Here is a 17,313-nt window from a genome sequence, read left to right on the forward strand (position 1 = left end):
TGACGCAACATGGCTGTCTGTAGGTGACACAAACATGACCGTCTGTAAGTGAAACAAACATGGCCGACTGTAGGTCACACAGACATGGCCCTCTTTAGGTGACACCCACATGGCCGTCTGTACATCACACAGGTATGGCCATCTGTAGGTAAACCACACATGGCCATCTTTAGGTCACACAGACATGGCCATCTGTACGTTCCGCACACATGTCCACCTGTCGGTAACACAAACATGGCCGTCTTGAGGTGACACAAATATGGCCATCTCTAGGTGATACAAACATGGCCATATGTAAGTGACGCAGACATGGCCGTCTGTTGCTGACACAACAAAGCCATCTGTAGTTCACAAAATCATGGCCGTCTGTAGGTGACACAAACATGGCAGTCAGTACGTGATACAACTTGAACGTATGTAGGTGACACAAACATGGCCGTCTGTAGGTGGTACAAAAATGGCGGTCTGTAGGTGACACAAACATGGTTGTCAGTAGTTGATACAATCATGGCAGTCTGCAGGTGACACAAACATGCCCGTATGTAGGTTACACAAGCATGGCCGGCTGTTGCTGACCCAAACATGGCCATCTGTAGGCGACACAAACACAGCCGCCTGTAGGTGACACAAACATGGCAGTCTGTAGGTGACACAACCATGGCCGGCTTTTGGTGACACAAACACAGTCGTCTCTAGGTGACACAAACACAGCCGTCTGTAGGTGACACAACCATGGCCGTCTGTTGGTGACACAAACATCGCCGTCTGCAGGTGAAACAAACACAGCCATCTGTTGCTGACACAAATATGGTTGTCATTAGGTGAGACTAAATTTGCCGTCTGTAGGTGACACAAACATGGGCGTCTGCAGGTGACACAAACATGGGCGTCTATAGGTGACACAAACATGGCCATCTCTAGGAGACACAAACACAGCTGCCTGAATGTGTCACTAACATGGTTGTCAGTAGGTGAAACAAATGCGGCCAACTGCAGGTGATGCAAACACAGCCCTCTGTCGCAGACACAAACTTCACCGGCTGTAGCTGACACTGTGATGGCCATCTGTCGGTGATGCAAACAGGGCCATTTATAGGTGACACAAACCAAGCTGTCTGTAAATGACACAAACATGACAGGATGTAGGTGACGCAAAGAGGGCCATCTGTAGGTGACAAAAACATGGCTGTCTGTAGCTGTCGCAATCATGGTCGTCTCCAGGTGAAACAAACATGGCCGTCTGTAGCTCACACAAACATGGCCATCTTTAGGTGACACCAGCATAGCCGTCTGAAATGACACAAAATGACAGTCTGTATGTGATGCAAAATTGGCCATCTGTAGGTGGCACTATCAAGGCCGCCTTGAGGTGACACAAACATGGCCGTCTCTAGGTGACATCAACATGGCGGGCTTCGGTGATAAAAACATGGCCATATGTAGGTGACGAAAACATGGCAGTCTGTATGTGACACAAACATAGCAGTCTGTAGGTGATACAAACATGGCCATTCGTAAGTGACACAAACAAGGCCATCTGTTGGTGACACAAACATGGCCATCAGTAGGTGACACAAACATGGCAGTCTGTTGCTGACACAAGCACAGCTATCTGTAATTGATACAAACATGGCTGTCAGTAGGTGACACAAACCTGGCCTTCTGTAGGTGACACAAACATTGTTTTAGTAGGTGATACAAACATGGCCGTCTGTAGGTGACTAAATCATGGCCGTCTGTAGGTGAATCAAACATGGCCGTATGTAGGTGACACAAACATGGCCGTCTGTAGGTGAGACAAACATGGCCATCTGTAGGTGACACAATCATGGCCGTCTGTAGGTGATACAAACATGGCCGTATGTAGGTGACACAAACATGGCTGTCTGTAGTTGATTCAAACATGGCCGTCTGTAGGTGACACAATCATGGCAGTCTGCAGGTGATTCAAACATGGCCGTCTGTAGGTGACACAATGATGGCCGTCTGTAGGTGATACAAACATGGCCGTCTGTAGGTGACACAATCATGGCCGTCTGTAGGTGTTTCAAACATGGCCGTATGTAAGTGACACCAACATGGCCGTATGTAGGCGACACAATCATGGCCGTCTGTATGTAACACAAACATGGCCACCTGTTGGTGACACAAACATCGCCGTCTGTAGGTGAAACAAACACAGCCGTCTGTTGGTGACACAAATATGGTTGTCATTAGGTGAGGCAAACATTGCCGTCTGTAGGTGACACAAACATGGGCATCTGTAGATGACACAAACATGGCCGTCTGCAGGTGACACAAACATGGCCGTCTGTAGATGACACAAACATCGCCATCTGTAGGATACACAAACACAGCTGCCTGAGTGTGTCACAAACATGGTTGTCAGTAGGTGATAAAAGCACAGTCATCTGTAGGTGACACAAACACGGCCGTCTGTTGCTGATACAAACATGGCCGTCTGTAGGTGACACAATCCTGGCCGCCTGTAGGTGACGCAAACATGGCTGTCATTAGGTGAAACAAATGCGGCCATCTGTAGGTGATGCAAACACAGCCCTCTGTCGCTGACACAAAATTCGCCGGCTGTAGGTGACACTGTGATGGCCGTCTGTCGGTGACGCAAACAAGGCCATTTGTAGCTGACACAAACCAAGCTGTCTGTAAGTGACACAAACCTGACAGTCTGTAGCTGACGCAAACAGGGCTGTCCGTTGGTGACTAAAACATGGCCGTCTGTAGCTGTCACAATCATGGTCGGCTCCAGGTGAAACATACATGGCCGTCTGTAGCTTACACAAACATGGCCATCCCTAGGTGACACCAGCATGGCCGTTTGAAGATGACACAAAATGACAGACTGTATGTGATGCAAAATTGGCCATCTGTAGGTGGCACTATCAAGGCCGCCTTGAGGTGACACAAACATGGCTGTTTCTAGGTGACATCAACATGGCGGGCTTCGGTGATATTAACATGGCCTTATGTAGGTGAAGCAAGCATGGCAGTCTGTATGTCACACAACCATAGCAGTCTGTAGGTGATACAAACATGCCCATTCGTAAGTGACACAAACAAGGCCATCTGTAGGCGACACAAACATGGCCGTCAGCAGGTGACACAAACATGGCCGTCTGTAGGTGACACAAACATGGCCATCTGTAGGTGACACAAACATGGCAGTCTGTTGCTGACACAAACACAGCTATCTGTAATTGATAAAAACATGGCTGTCAGTAGGTGACACAAACATGGGCTTCTGTAGGTGACAAAAACATTGTTTTAGTAGGTGATACACAATGGCCATCTGTAGGTGACACAATCAGGGCCGTCTGTAGGTGATTCAAACATGGCCGTCTGTAGGTGACACAAACATGGCCGGCTCTATATGACACAATCTTTGCCGTCTGTAGGTGGCACAAACACCGCCGTCTGTAGGTGACACACACATGGCTGTCAGTAGGTGACACAAACATGGCCGTCTGTAGGTGACACAAATATGACCGTCTGTAGATGACACAATCGTGGTTGTCAGTAGGTGAGACAAATACGGCTGGCAGTATGTGAGGCATTAATGTCCGTTTGTAGGTGATTCAAAAAGGGCCATCTGTAGGTGATACAAACATGGCCGTCTGTAGGTGACGCAAACACAGCCGTCGGTAGGTGATACCAACATGGCTGTCTGTAGGTGATTCAAACATGGCCGTCTGTAGGTGACAAAAACATGGCCGGCTGTACGTGATACAAACATGGCTGTCTGTAAATGTCACAAACATGGCCGTTTATAGGTGACACAAACATGGCAGTCTGTAGATGGCACAAACATGTCCGTCTGTAGATGACACAAACATGTCCGTCTGTAGATGACACAAACATGGCCATCTGTAGGTGACACAAGCATTGTTTTAGTAGGCGAATCAAACATGGCCGTCTGTAGGTGACACATACATGGCCTTCTGTAGGTGGCACAAACATTGTTTTCGTAGGTGATTCAAAAATGCAGTCTGTAGATGACACAAACATGGCCATCTGTAGGTGATGCAAACATGGCCATTCGTAAGTGACACAAGCAAGGCCGTCTGTAGGTGACACAAACATGGCCGTCAGTAGGTGACACAAACATGGCCGTCTGTAGGTGATACAAACATGCCATTCTGTAGGTGACATTAACATGGTTGTTAGTAGGCGATAGAAACAAGGCTGGCCGTAGGTGACACAAACATGGCAGTCTGTAGGTGATATAAACAAGCCCGTATGTAGATGCCACAAACATGGCCGCCTGTAGGAGATTCAAATATGGCCATCTGTAGGTGACATAAACATGGCAGTCTATAGATGACACAAACATGGCCGTCTGTAGGTGACACAAACATGGCCATCACTAGGTGATTCAAATATGGCCGTCTCTAGGTGATTCAAATATGGCCGTCTGTAGGAGAAACAAACATGGCCGGAAAGTGAAGACACAATCATGGCCGTCTGTAGCTGATAAAATCATGGCCAGCTGCTGGTGACACAGGCATTGTTGTCAGTAGGTGAGGGAAACAGTTTGTATGTGACGCAAAGATGTCAATCTGTAGCTGACAAAAACCTGGCTGTCTGTAGGTGACATAAACTTGGCCGTCTGTAGGTGACACAAATATGGTCGTCTGTAGGTGACACAAACTTGGCCGTCTGTAGGAGGCATAAACATGGCCATCAGTAAGTGACACAAATATATGACCGTCTGTAGGTGACACAAACATGGCCGTCTGTAGGAGACATAAACATGGCCATCAGTATGTGACACAAATATATGACCGTCTGTAGGTGGCACAAATCTGGTCGTCTGTAGGTAACACAAACATGGCCGTTTGTAGATGACACAAACATGGCCGTCTGTAGGTCATACAACCAAGACCTCTGCACGTGTCTTACACATAGCGGTCTGCAGGGCACAGAAACATGGCTGTTTGTAGCTTACACAAATATAACCATCTGTAAGTGACACAAATTTGGCCTTCTGTAGGTGACAGAAACACGGTCGCCTGTAGGTCACAGAGAAACCGTCGTCTGCAGGTGAAACAAAGATGCCGGCTGTTGTTAACACAAACCTGGCCGTCTATAGGTGATACAAACTTGGCCGCCAGCTGTTGCCTTTTGCCCTGTGGTGGATGACGCCACAATCATGTCAGTGATTGGTGCTTTTTGAACACGGATTCCGGCTCCAGCCCCACGCCCAATGTGTGCCGCGTGTGACTCCTGACCCGAGGCTGCAAAACCACTTTGGGACGTTCCAAGTTTGTGACAGGCGGTAAATAAATTGATATTTCCAACTTCCTTTTACAATAAAACATTTACTTTCCTAGCTATCAATAGTTCAGAAGAAAATGACCAATTTCATGTCAAATCAAATCAAATCAATAATCTTTATTCTTAATTCTTCAAAACTCACAAAGTAACTTGGACAAAAAGAACAAAGTAATACCACATTACTGTTAGAATACAGCAGGGCCAGGCACTAGTTATCCACTCAGTGACTGCCCGGAGTACAGAGTGAGATCAGAGGCTGAAAATTACTTACCAGAAGTGTGGAATATGAACAGCAAAAAAAAATTCAGTACACATTAAATAACAACATGTAAAATAAATTGAAGGTTGTTCTCATTGGTTGGCTAAAATTTGCTGTTACAGATCCCCCAACAGATACAACAAAAACAACTTTCTGTCAATACATTGCAAATCGATGTAGGAGCAGGAAGTTCTGTGACAGTTCAGGGACGGGAATCTACTTCTTACACTTATTGCTGCCAACAAACTGCAGCTGTCAATCTTCGGCACTAAGCTCTGGGATCCACCCCTATACATTACTGGCTCTCTACCGCACCTTTGTTCTGTAACCTCCTGTGAAGCACCTTGGGATCTTTTACTCCGTTAAAGACGCTGTATAAATGTAAGATGTTTTTGCTGAGAGGCTGAGATGAGGTGGACCCAATGGAAGGAATCTCGTTAGGAGCACAATAAGCAGCACAGACTAGTTGGGCCGAATATCCGGTTTCAGTGCTGCTTAATCTTTTAATATAAGCACCAGAACTACCGCTCAGCTCTGCCTGCCTTCCTATTGACGTTGCTCTTACTCTGGAAGCTGCAAGTGAACTGATGCACTAAATATGCAAAAAGCTAGTGGTCCTGTCCCGAAAGACAAGGTGAGAACTCTCAGTCAGAAATGTTGCTGCGTTCTAAAAAAAAGTGCTTGCCCCGCCGATGGTTCTATTTTCAGATCACCAGCGATTCCTGATGTAATACAGTTGATGGCATTCTGGGGTAAGTATTAGATTTATGGGCTGGAAACACTGGGACCCGAATCTGGGCTGCGCTCAGTTGTTCTGCTTCTTAATTAATTGAATAATTGAGGCAACCGGATATTTCCCCGCACTCTTCAACTGCTCTCTGAACTTGGACTGGGTCACCCCATAAATAAATGTGTTTGTGCAGCAACTTAAATTCTGCAGCATATATCCGACTTCATTAAAGATAGATATAGAATCATTGTGATAATTGGAATCTACACCTCTAATGTAATAGTATATGAAATATATTACATATACCGACCACAGAAGTATGAAGCTGCCAGATATGGTGAAGAGTAAAATCACAGACTTCCTTCTGCTCTCCATCTCTGGGTCACTGCGATTCTCTCCCTTGCTCTCACCCCTCAGTACCTTACGGACTCGACTGGCCACTAAAATGTGTCTGACTGTCAGAGCGTTGAGCAACAAAATGAAAGCGAATGGGAGCAATGGAGTTAAAATTGTGTCAAGCCAGTCATATTCGACCCAACCGGGCTCAGAATAATAGCTTGGTTTTACGTAACAGTACCATGGCACATTGTCGATTATCTCTCCTGGTTTAAATATAAAGTAGAAGGGAACGTTTTTTAAACAGAGCAGAATGCAGGTTGTTGCCAGAACCATAGTCGCAGTTTTCTCAGTGCAATATTTTGTTTTCAGATTCTGGCAACAAATGGCCACAAATCGATCGAAGGTGAAAGTGACGGTGAACCAGACAGAACAGTCTGTGGCTGCACCGACCAGGACAGTGCGAACACTACACACAGGAGTGATGACCAGGAAACACATTGGGAAATAATACCAGTTGATCTGGTTCAGTATGACCTCAGTGATGATGACCAGTAGATCTGCCGCTGCCATCGCCACCAGATAGCGAGTGGTGCAGGTGGAGAGCCCACACTTTCCCCGGGACAGGATCACAATCGCCACTAAATTAACTGAAAAAAAGAGCAGGGAAAAGAGAATGCAAACTACTGATCAAACATTCTCCGTATCTGGGCCCAGAGAATATGGGCCGTATTTTATAACCAAGAACGGGTTGTTTTTTAGTCGGGTCAGAGATTATCAGGTTTAAATCTCCATCCAACCACAGCCCGCCTCCAGACCACCTGCTTCCGAGTTTAACAGATAAATCGGACTACCATCCTGGCTGGTGATTGGACCGCCCCCGGATTTGCAGAACCCTTCCCGTGTTCGGGGATCAGATCACACCCTGGGATTGGACAGCCATCACCCCCCGGGGCCGGGGGATCGGAAAAAAACCCAGGATCGGCCACCCAGCATCTCAGGGCCATGGACTTGGTCCTGCGATCTTCTCCAGATTCCTCCCCCCCCGACTGAAACCCAAGCTGGCCAATCCTGCTGACTTCATGCAGGGAAGCAGTCAACGACAAAACTATACCCTGCCTACCGAACCCGCCTGGTCGATATCAAAAGCACAATATTAAGAATGCTGTAACTCTGATAAATACAGATAATGATGTGGACACACATCAAGTCAGGCATCATCTGTGGAGAGAGAAACAGTGTTAACATTTAAGTTCGACTATCTTTCATCAGAACTGAAACATATTAGATATTAACAGTTTTAAAGCAATGATAGAGCCAGAGAAAAGTAGGGGAGGGGAGGAAAGAACAATTGAGAGGTCTATGCTCGGGTGGAGGGCAGAAGTGATCCAGGAATAAAATGGATAATTGGTCAAGGGAGATAGGACAATTAAAGAAATAAAAGATTGGACCAGATCAGGAATAAATGGCTGTAGCAGAATAACAGAGGGGGAGGCAAGGACGGAAAATCTGTAAAAGAGGAGAAGGTTCCAGTGACCAGGGAATCTGGCAGAGAATGGTGGGTGGACCTCAGATATACGCACCAGCCTTCATCCTGCCCAAGACTGGTGTGCCCGCCCTCTTCCATCCACCACATCAAGCTCACGGCTAGCTGGTCAGAGACAAGGGCTACCTGCTCTCCATCTGGTTCATGACTCCCCTCTGCAGACCCAACGCCCCTGCCCAGCAGTCATATAATGAGCGCCATGCTGCCACCAGGAACATTATCGAGCAGACCATCTGCATGCTGATGCAACAGTTCCACTGCCTTGACCGATCGGGAGGAGCCCTCCAGTATTTGCTGGAGCGGGTGTCACATTTCCTGATGTTTGCTGCATGCGCCACAACTTGGGAGCCCAGCCCTTGCCACCTGGGATTACGGGAGCACCTCAGGAGGAGGAAGAGGGTGAGGAGGATGTGGAGGAGGAGTTCGAGGAGGAAGAGGAGGATGAGGACCACGAGGAGGTAGACGAGGAGGAGGAGCAACAGGAGAGAGGGAGGAGACATCCACTCTATCAGTCTTCCAGAAGGGCGGTCCGTGACCAACTCAAATAACTGACATACGAATGAAGTATACCACAGATCTCCATTGCTCACCACATCACCATCTTTACTTCAGGCCATATCACAGCGCAAAGAAGAAGTGAGAGACACCACTCAAGGATCAAAAGTTAATGATAAAATTTATGAATAATCAGTGAACACATACTTAATAAAAATGAATTAACTATTCACGCCTGTGCAGTCGCTGGGTGCTTCTCGTTACTGTGTATTTGCCCACGCCAGTGCTCCTACGATGTTTTGACCTAGTGGCTGCAGCAGGACTGGTGGAAGGCTGCTGAGTTTCCCTGCGGGATACTTAAGATGGTCTTGAAGAGCGACTCAACCAGCTCTGGGCCTGGAAGGGCCAGCTAGAGACTGCACCACCTCAGCACGGGTGGCAGTTGCCTGGGCTGGCTGGATGACAGGCAAAGGCTTAGTGGCATTTGTGGGAGCAGGAATGCTGTGATTCTGGAGAAGACAGCAGGTTCCTGCTCCACTGATGCACTGACACTCTCCCGGGGCAGCACCACATCATCCCAAGAAATCTGTTGGAACACAGATTGTTGACCTGCTGAGATATCGTGAAAGCTCTGGTCGACAGTGATAGACTCAGCCACGATGGCAGCTGTCAGAGCTGAGACTGCATGGCACCTGTCTGAGTTTGGATACCACCAAGAAAACACTGCATTACAGCACTAAACGTTGTGTCACTTCTGCCTGTGCTGCAATGGAAGCTGCCAGCTTGCCATTCACAGGCGTCTTCGGGTCTGGGACTCAAGGTCTCTCTGGGAATCTACCATTCCTTGCAGACTGGAAATGATGGGATACAAGGTGTGTGCAAAGCATTGTGCAAGTTTGTGGGCGGACTCCTCCATGCTCTTTGTCATTGCCGATGTGATTTCGGGCAACCTTGCTATTGCACCTATCATCTCCCTGTGCATGCCCATCACCATTCTTCTAGCAGCCTCACCATCGAGGTCCTGATCTGAGTCCTGTGCAGCCGAACTCCCAGTCGAACTCGCCCTCCTGGGAGATGGGCCCCGAGCTACCCTTTCCCCCTTACCTTGCTGCAGCCCACTCGTCACCGGTGCCTTCCCTTCTGCAGATCCGGCGACTATACTAGCCTGTAAAGAAGGAGTAGTGCCAGTGTCTGAGCTGGTGCCTAAGGGAGAGAGAGGCAATGACTCGGTGTGTTCTTCCTCCTCCTCTTCTTCCACCTCGCTCTGTATAGTGCCCTCAGGGACAGGCTGCTCAGCTGCTTGCTCATTACTTTAAATCTTACTGGCACAAGAGTCATGCTAAGGTGAGGGGAGGGGACAGAAGGGGAGAAATGCATGCATACAGTCTGATTAGGGGGAATGTGTGAATGGCTTGTGGCGTGAGGGGGAAGAGGGATGTTGGAAGAAGGATTAGGATAGAATATACCGTTGTTGTACCCAAGGGGGTCAACGTCGCCGGGGGCCACGGCATCCACCACCTGGCGCCCAATAATCTGCAGCACTCGTTTCTCCAGCGCAGACAGTGGTTAGGTGTCGACTTGGACACCGCATGCGCGCTACTGCCCCCTCCTGTTCTGAACGACCTTGGAAAGGAAGGAAAGGAAAGGAAAGTGTGTGAGTGATTGTGGAACAATGTGATTGGCTGATGTGCTTGCCATCGGTGTATAGGTGTCTTTGTGTGCAAGGTGTGAGATGTGGCTGTGAGTGTTGGTAGATAGATTTTGTTGGTGGTTGAGTGCTGCGGGTGTGGTGCTTTTCGTGGAGTGTGAAGATTGGTTCAGATGGCGGTACATAGATTTGTAGAAGCATTCACTCACCCTGTCCACGCAAGTGAAGTCGCTAAATTTCTTCCTGCACTTTGTGCGGATCCAGGGGATGACAGTTCTGCCCAAGACGTGCTGCGCTACTTCCCTACCCATGGTGCAGAAGGCTTCTGGCGAGGGCCTTCTGCCACTTGCTGGGTAGTGCACCGCCATCCATCTCTCCACAGCGAACACCAATGCCTCCAATGTTTAATCGCAGAATCTGCAGGCACTCTCCCTGGGGCATGGATCTGCAATGACTACAGCTGCTTTAGTCCTCCAACTCCTTTTCCTTGACCTGCTGAAGCTTGCTGAGGCAGCTGCACAGCCAGCCATGTTGAGAATGAAGTTCTGCAGCATCAATGATCCTTCCCTTCCAGAACAAGAAAAAGCCTGCGGCAATCATGACTTGTGATTGGAGTGCTACTGATCTTGGTCCACCCTTTGAGTGTAACGCCAATGAGCTTGCGGTTAAAAACTTGAAATAGATTTCCAATCATTTATTTGAGCATTGTGCATGAATGTTGCATGCTCGCTAAAGCATTAGCGCCTGACACTAATTCTCCAACTTTTCTAATGCTACAGCCCATTCCTAGGCTATGATGAATTTCTAGCCCTCTGAATCATAGATAAGAACTGATCTGTCAAACATTAATCAGTTTCCGAAGTGCAATAATCAAAAACCACAGCCTAATATTCAGCCTGACTAGTAGACAGATAATGAAATTCAGCACTCATGACCCACAGGCTTACAGGAACGTGTTGGGGGAAGGGGAATATTCAGCACTAAAACAACTGAAGTGCTTACAGTAACTACTCTTAGTGTAAGAAAAGTATTTAAACCTGTTTCTGTTCTTGCAGCTCAATATCAATGCATTTCACTTCATACGCATTTTTAAAATATCTTTACCCAAAAGCAAAAATATTCTCTTTCGCCATCAATTTCGAACATAGGATTTAGGAGCAGGAGTCGGCCACTCGGCCCTTCGAGCCTGCTGCGCCATTAAATAAGATCATGGCTCATCCGATTAGTCCACATTCCCGCACACCCCCGATAACCTTTCTACCTCTGCCTTAAAAATATTCAAAGACTCTGCATCCACCGCCCTTTGAGAGAAAACATTTCTCCTCATTTCCATCTTAAATGGGTGACCCCTTATTTTTAAATAGTGACCCCTAGTTCTAGATTCTCGCAGAAGAGGAAACACCCTCGCCACATCCACCCTGTCCAGACCCCTCAGGATCGTATATGTTTCAATCAAGTCACCTCTTACTTTTCTGAACTCCATCGGATACAAGCGAAGACTGCACAAACTTTTCTCATAAGACAACCCGCCCATTCCAGGTTTTGGTCTAGCAAACCTTCTCTGAACTGCTTCCAACGCATTTACATCCTTCCTTAAATAAGGAGACCAATACTGTACACAGTCCTCCAGGTGTGGTCTCACCAATGCCCTGTGTAACTGTAGCTTAACCTCCCTACTTTTGTATTCAATTCACAGAATCACAGAAACCTCACAGTGCAGATAGAGGCCATTTCGGCCCATCGAGCCTGCACCGACACATATCCCACCCGATCCCCGTAACCCCTGCACCAATACATATCCCACCCTATCCCAATAACCCCACGTATTTAATCCCCCTAACACTAAGGGTCAATTTTTATCATAGCCAATCATCCTAACCCGCACATCTTTGGACTGTGGGAGGAAACCGGAGCAACCGGAGAAAACCCACGCAAACACGGGGAGAATGTGCAAACTCCACACAGACAGTCACCCGAGGCCGGAGTCGAACCCGGGTCTCTGGCGCTGTGAGGCAACAGTGCTAACCACTATGCCACCAAAATGAACAACTTCACATTTTCCCACATTATGCTCCATTTGCCAGATCTTTGCCCTCTCACTTATCCTATCTATATCCGGTTATGGCCTTCTAATGTCCTCTTCACAATGTATCGTCATACCTAACTTTGTGGCATTCGCAAATTTAGCAACAATACGATCGGTCCCTTCATCCAAGTCATTTATACAAATGTACAATGTTGAAGCCCAGCACTGATCCCTGTGGCACACCACTGGTTACATCTTGCCAATCAGAAAATGACCCATTTATGCCTACTCGCTGTTTCCAGTTAGCTAGCCAATCTTGTATCCATGCCAATATGTTACCCCCTACAATATGAGCTTTTCTTTTCTGCAATAATCTTTGATGTGGCACCTTAACAAATGCCTTCTGGAAATCTAAGGACAGTACATCCACAGTTTCCCCTTTATCCACAGCACATGTTACTTCCTCAAACAACTCCAATAAATTTGTTAAACATGATTTCCCTTGCACAAAACCATGTTGACTATGCCTGATTACTTTGAACTTTTCGAAGTGCCCTGCTACAACACCTTTAATAATCGTTTCTAACATCTTTCCTATGACAGATGGTAAGCTAGCTGGCCTGTAGTTTCCTGCTTTCAGTCTCCCTTCCATTTTGAATAAAGTTACATTCGCTATTTCCCAATCTAATGGAACCTTCTCCGAATCTAGGGAAATTAAAAAAATTAAACGCAACGCATCAACTATCTCACTAGCCACTTCTTTTAAGTCCCTAGGATGAAGTCAATCAGGCCCGCGGACTTGATAGACCGCATCTCCAACAATTTGCTCAGTACCACTTCCCTGGTGATTATAATTGTCTTGATTTCCTCCCTCCCTTCCATTTCCTGATTTCAGCTATTTCTGGGATTTTAGTTGTATCCGCTATAGTGGAGACCGATGCAAAATACCTGTTCAATTCAACAGCCATCTCCTTATTATCCATTATTAATTCCCCAGCCTCACTTTTTATAGGACCAATGCTAACTTTGTTAAATCTTTTCTTTTATAAATATCTATAAAAACTTCTACTATCTGTTTTTATATTTCTAGCTGGCTTTCACTCGTACACTAATTTTTCTCTCCTTATTAATCTTTTAGTCATTCTTTGCAGTTTTTTACATTCTGTCCAATCCTGCCACCCATCTTTGCGCAAGTTTCAGCTTTTTCTTTAAGTTTAATATTGTCTTAAAATTTTTAGTTAACCACGGATGGTGGTTCCTCCCCTTGATATTTTCCTTTCTCGTTCGATTGCATATATTGTGTGTATTTTGAAACATCCCCTTAATTGTCTGCCACTACAACTCTATTGATCTATCCCTTAACCTAATTTGCCAGTTCACTTTAACTAGCTCTGCTTTCATGCACTCTTAAATGTCCTTATGTAAGCTTAAATTACAAGTCTTGGACCCACTCTTCTCTCTGTCAAACTGATTGTAAAATTCAATCATATTATGATCGCTGCTACCTAGGGGCGCCTTCGCTATGAGGTCATTGATTAATACTAGCTCCTTGCAGAACACCAGGTCTAATTTAGCCTGCTCTCTGGTTGGCTCCAGAACGTGATTTTGTAAGAAACTATCCAGAAAACATTCCAAGAACTCTTCATCGATGCCAACTTTGCCTGTCTGATTTTTCCAGTCTATATGCAGTTTAAAATCCCCTGATTATTGCTGAACCCTTCTGAGAAGCTCCCATTATTTCTTCCTTTATACTCCATCCTACCATGTGGTTACTGTTAGCTGGCCGGTACACCACTCCCACAAGTGACTTCTTGCATTTATCAGTTCTCATCTCTACCCAAACCGCTTCTACATCCTGGTTTCCTGAACTTAAGTCATCACTCTCTATAGTGCTAATACCATCATTAATTAACAGATCCACCCTTCCAACTTTTACCACCTTCCTGGCCTTCCTAAATATCATGTACTCTTCAATATTCAGGTCCCAATCTACATAACCCTGCAGCCATGTTTCTGTAATGGCTATCAAATCAGATTTATTTATTTCTATTTGCGCTTTCAGTTCATCTGCTTTGTTTCGCATGCTAATTCCGTTCAGATGCAGTGCCTTTAGTTTTGTGTTTATATTACTTTTGTAACCTCTAGCCTTATCTGTTGATTTACTCTTAGCTGTGTACTCTCTATAATTTCTGTCATTGTCTGTTTAACATTTTCCACGTTAATATCTTTTTCTATTGCCTTGTCTCTAATCTTTAAATTACAACATCTTCCCTAATTTGATCCCATGCCCCCAATATTTAGTTTAAAGCCCTCGCTACTACCCTAATTATACGACTCGCCAGAACACTGGTCCAAGCACAGTGCAGGTGATGACCGACCCAAATATAGATATCCTACTTTCCCCACTACTGGTGCCAGTGCCCTAGGAATTGAAACCAATTTCTCCCACACCAGGCTTTCAGCCACGCATTCATCACTCTTATTTTATTTACGCTATGGCAATTTGCTCGTGGCTCGGGTAATAATGCAGATATTGTTACCCTTGATGTTCTGCTTTTTAGCTTAACCCCTAGCTGCTCATACTCTCTCAGCAGAACCTCTTTCCTAGTACTACCTATATCGTTGGCACCTACATTGACCACGACCACTGGCTCCTCCCCCTCACCCTGCAAGTTCCTGTCCAGCCCAGAGCAGATGTCCCGAACCCTGTCACCGGGCAGGCAACACAGCTGTCTGTAATCTCACTCTTGGCCGCAGCGAACTGTTTTTATTCCCTGACTATGCTGTCCCAAATTACTGCTACATTCCTATTAACTACCCCCGCTTGAACGGCTTCCTGTATCTCGGTGCCATGGTCAGTTTGCTCATCCATCCTGCAGCCACCACTTTCATCCATACTTTTCGCAAGAAGCTCCAACCTGTTGGACAATTGCAAAGGCTGAGGCTCCTCCACGTCCTGGATCACCATACCTGCCTCACTCGCAGTCACATACTCATGCCCTGGACCACTGACCAAATCAGAAGACACTATCCTAAGGGGTGTGACTGCCTCCTGGAATAAAGTGGCCAGATAACTTTCCCCCTCCCTGATGCATCGCAGTTTCCGCAGCTCGGCCTCCAGCTCATCAACTCTGAGCCGAAGCTCCTCGAGCCGCAGACACTTACCGCAGATGTGCTCATCCTGGATCACGCATCCAGTAGCTCCCACGTACTGCAGTCGCCACACATCACCTGCCCTGCATTAATTATAGAGGTTTAATTACTTTATTTTTATTAATTAATAAACGATACTACTTTTAATAAGATTTGTTAATGATACAAATTAGTACTATTGAAACCTCACAATTACTAATAAATGTTCTTGGCTTTAAATGATAAGGGCAGTGAGCAAAATACTCACCAACCAATCCCTTAACCTTTTTGCTGTGATGTCACCTTTTATTTTTCTCCAAATGAGGGGAGCGGGAGCGGGGTGGTGCCACTGAGCCGAACGTCCGCTGGTTCTCCGTACCCTCTTGTAAAGCTTTGTAACTCCTGCTCTCCTGGAAGCTGACAAAGATAGAAAAAGAAAGTAACAGCTCCCTCCCCGAACTCCCTCTCTCACCAAACTCGCAGCTCTACACTCTGTTCCGAGCTGCACTTCATAAAACAAATGGAGGGGAGAAATCAGTCACCTAAAATAGTGATTACAAAGTCGAACTGAATTCTTCCACGCCAGTTAGTGATCTACACTCAGTAAAATTCTACAGTGAGAGATACTCCAAGTAATACATATTCACTGGGGTCAGGTGTTCCACTCCGGTTAGTGACCCACACTCAGTAAAAGTCTACAGTGAGAGGTACTCCAAGTAATACATAGTCACTGGGGTCAGGTGTTCCACTCTGGTTAGTGATCCACACTCAGTAAAATTCTACAGTGAGAGATACTCCAAGTAATCCATAGTCACTGGGGTCAGGTGTTCCACTCCAGTTAGTGACCCACACTCAGTAAAATTCTACAGTGAGAGATACTCCAAGTAATCCATAGTCACTGGGGTCTGGTGTTCCACTCTGGTTAGTGATCCACACTCAGTAAAATTCTACAGTGAGAGATACTCCAAGTAATCCATAGTCACTGGGGTCAGGTGTTCCACTCTGGTTAGTGACCCACACTCAGTAAAATTCTACAGTGAGAGATACTCCAAGTAATCCATAGTCACTGGGGTCAGGTGTTCCACTCTGGTTAGTGACCCACACTTAGTACAATTTTACAGTGACAGACCATTGCACTAACACCTTTTCTCAGAGACATTTCCCGGAATGAGGACTGATTTAACTGTACATCATATTCCACTAACGGCAATAACTTGATCATTCAGAGAGCCTGTGAGCTACAAACAGGTATATTTTCAGTTCAGGAAATGGCATTAAACAGGTTGTGTCAAGACACTAGACTTAACGAAATTACCAAACACTGATCGCACGTCTGTAAAACTATGTCCACTAGACGAGCATGTAACATTATCAGCCAGAGAGCTAAAGCAGAGAACAGCTCACATACAGATTTACACAACTTCAATGGTTATTATCACTTACCAGGAACTCCAATGACGGCAAGGATCATGTAATATATTTTCTGGACACTCTCAAATGTGTGATACATTTTCTGTGTGAAGCGATGTGTCCGTGCTGCAGGCAATCTCTCTGAATTATACTCTGAGCCGAATCCCACAGCCTTTCATTTATACACTGCGCGATCTCCACGGGGAGATTGAGGTTGCAACATTGTTAAAAGGTTGAACAAACAAGTTACGACAGCCAAGTTAATTCCCTGTTATAATGGAATATATTTAGCGCTAAGTTTTAAATTGAAAACCCCAAAGACTTGAGAATTCTGTTCATATTAATTAACCAATGGAAATTGCAAGCTGTGTTCTCCCAGCACTAGGTTTGTTGTTTCAAACACCTTCAGTGCATCTCATATCTCATATTGTTTCTGTGA

General features: G+C 46.0%; 1 protein-coding gene across 1 annotated transcript; it reads right to left on the reverse strand.

The window, feature by feature from the left end:
• Positions 1–5,389: 5,389 nt before the first annotated feature.
• Positions 5,390–17,008, reverse strand: LOC147087395 (putative G protein-coupled receptor 139). The gene is made up of 2 exons (XM_085977797.1): positions 16,908–17,008; positions 5,390–7,267 (listed from the first exon to the last, which is right to left on the reverse strand). The coding sequence occupies exons 1-2, from the start codon at positions 16,972–16,974 to the stop codon at positions 6,357–6,359; spliced, it is 978 nt and encodes a 325-aa protein (XP_085833923.1). The 5' UTR covers positions 16,975–17,008; the 3' UTR covers positions 5,390–6,356.
• Between the last annotated feature and the right edge of the window lie 305 nt (positions 17,009–17,313).

This window comes from Somniosus microcephalus, unplaced genomic scaffold, assembly GCF_052327205.1.
Source record: "Somniosus microcephalus isolate GS21.2 unplaced genomic scaffold, FLI_Smic_1.0 unresolved_chr5, whole genome shotgun sequence".
In the NCBI taxonomy this organism is placed as follows: Eukaryota; Metazoa; Chordata; class Chondrichthyes; order Squaliformes; family Somniosidae; genus Somniosus; species Somniosus microcephalus.

Coding starts and splice junctions, on each gene's coding strand:
- LOC147087395 (XM_085977797.1), bottom strand. CDS start 16,974: ATGTATCACACATTTGAGAGTGTCCAGAAAATATATTACATGATCCTT. Junction 7,268..16,907: donor TGCCGTCATTGGAGTTCCTG/GTAAGTGATAAT, acceptor TCTTTTTTTCAG/TTAATTTAGTGGCGATTGTG.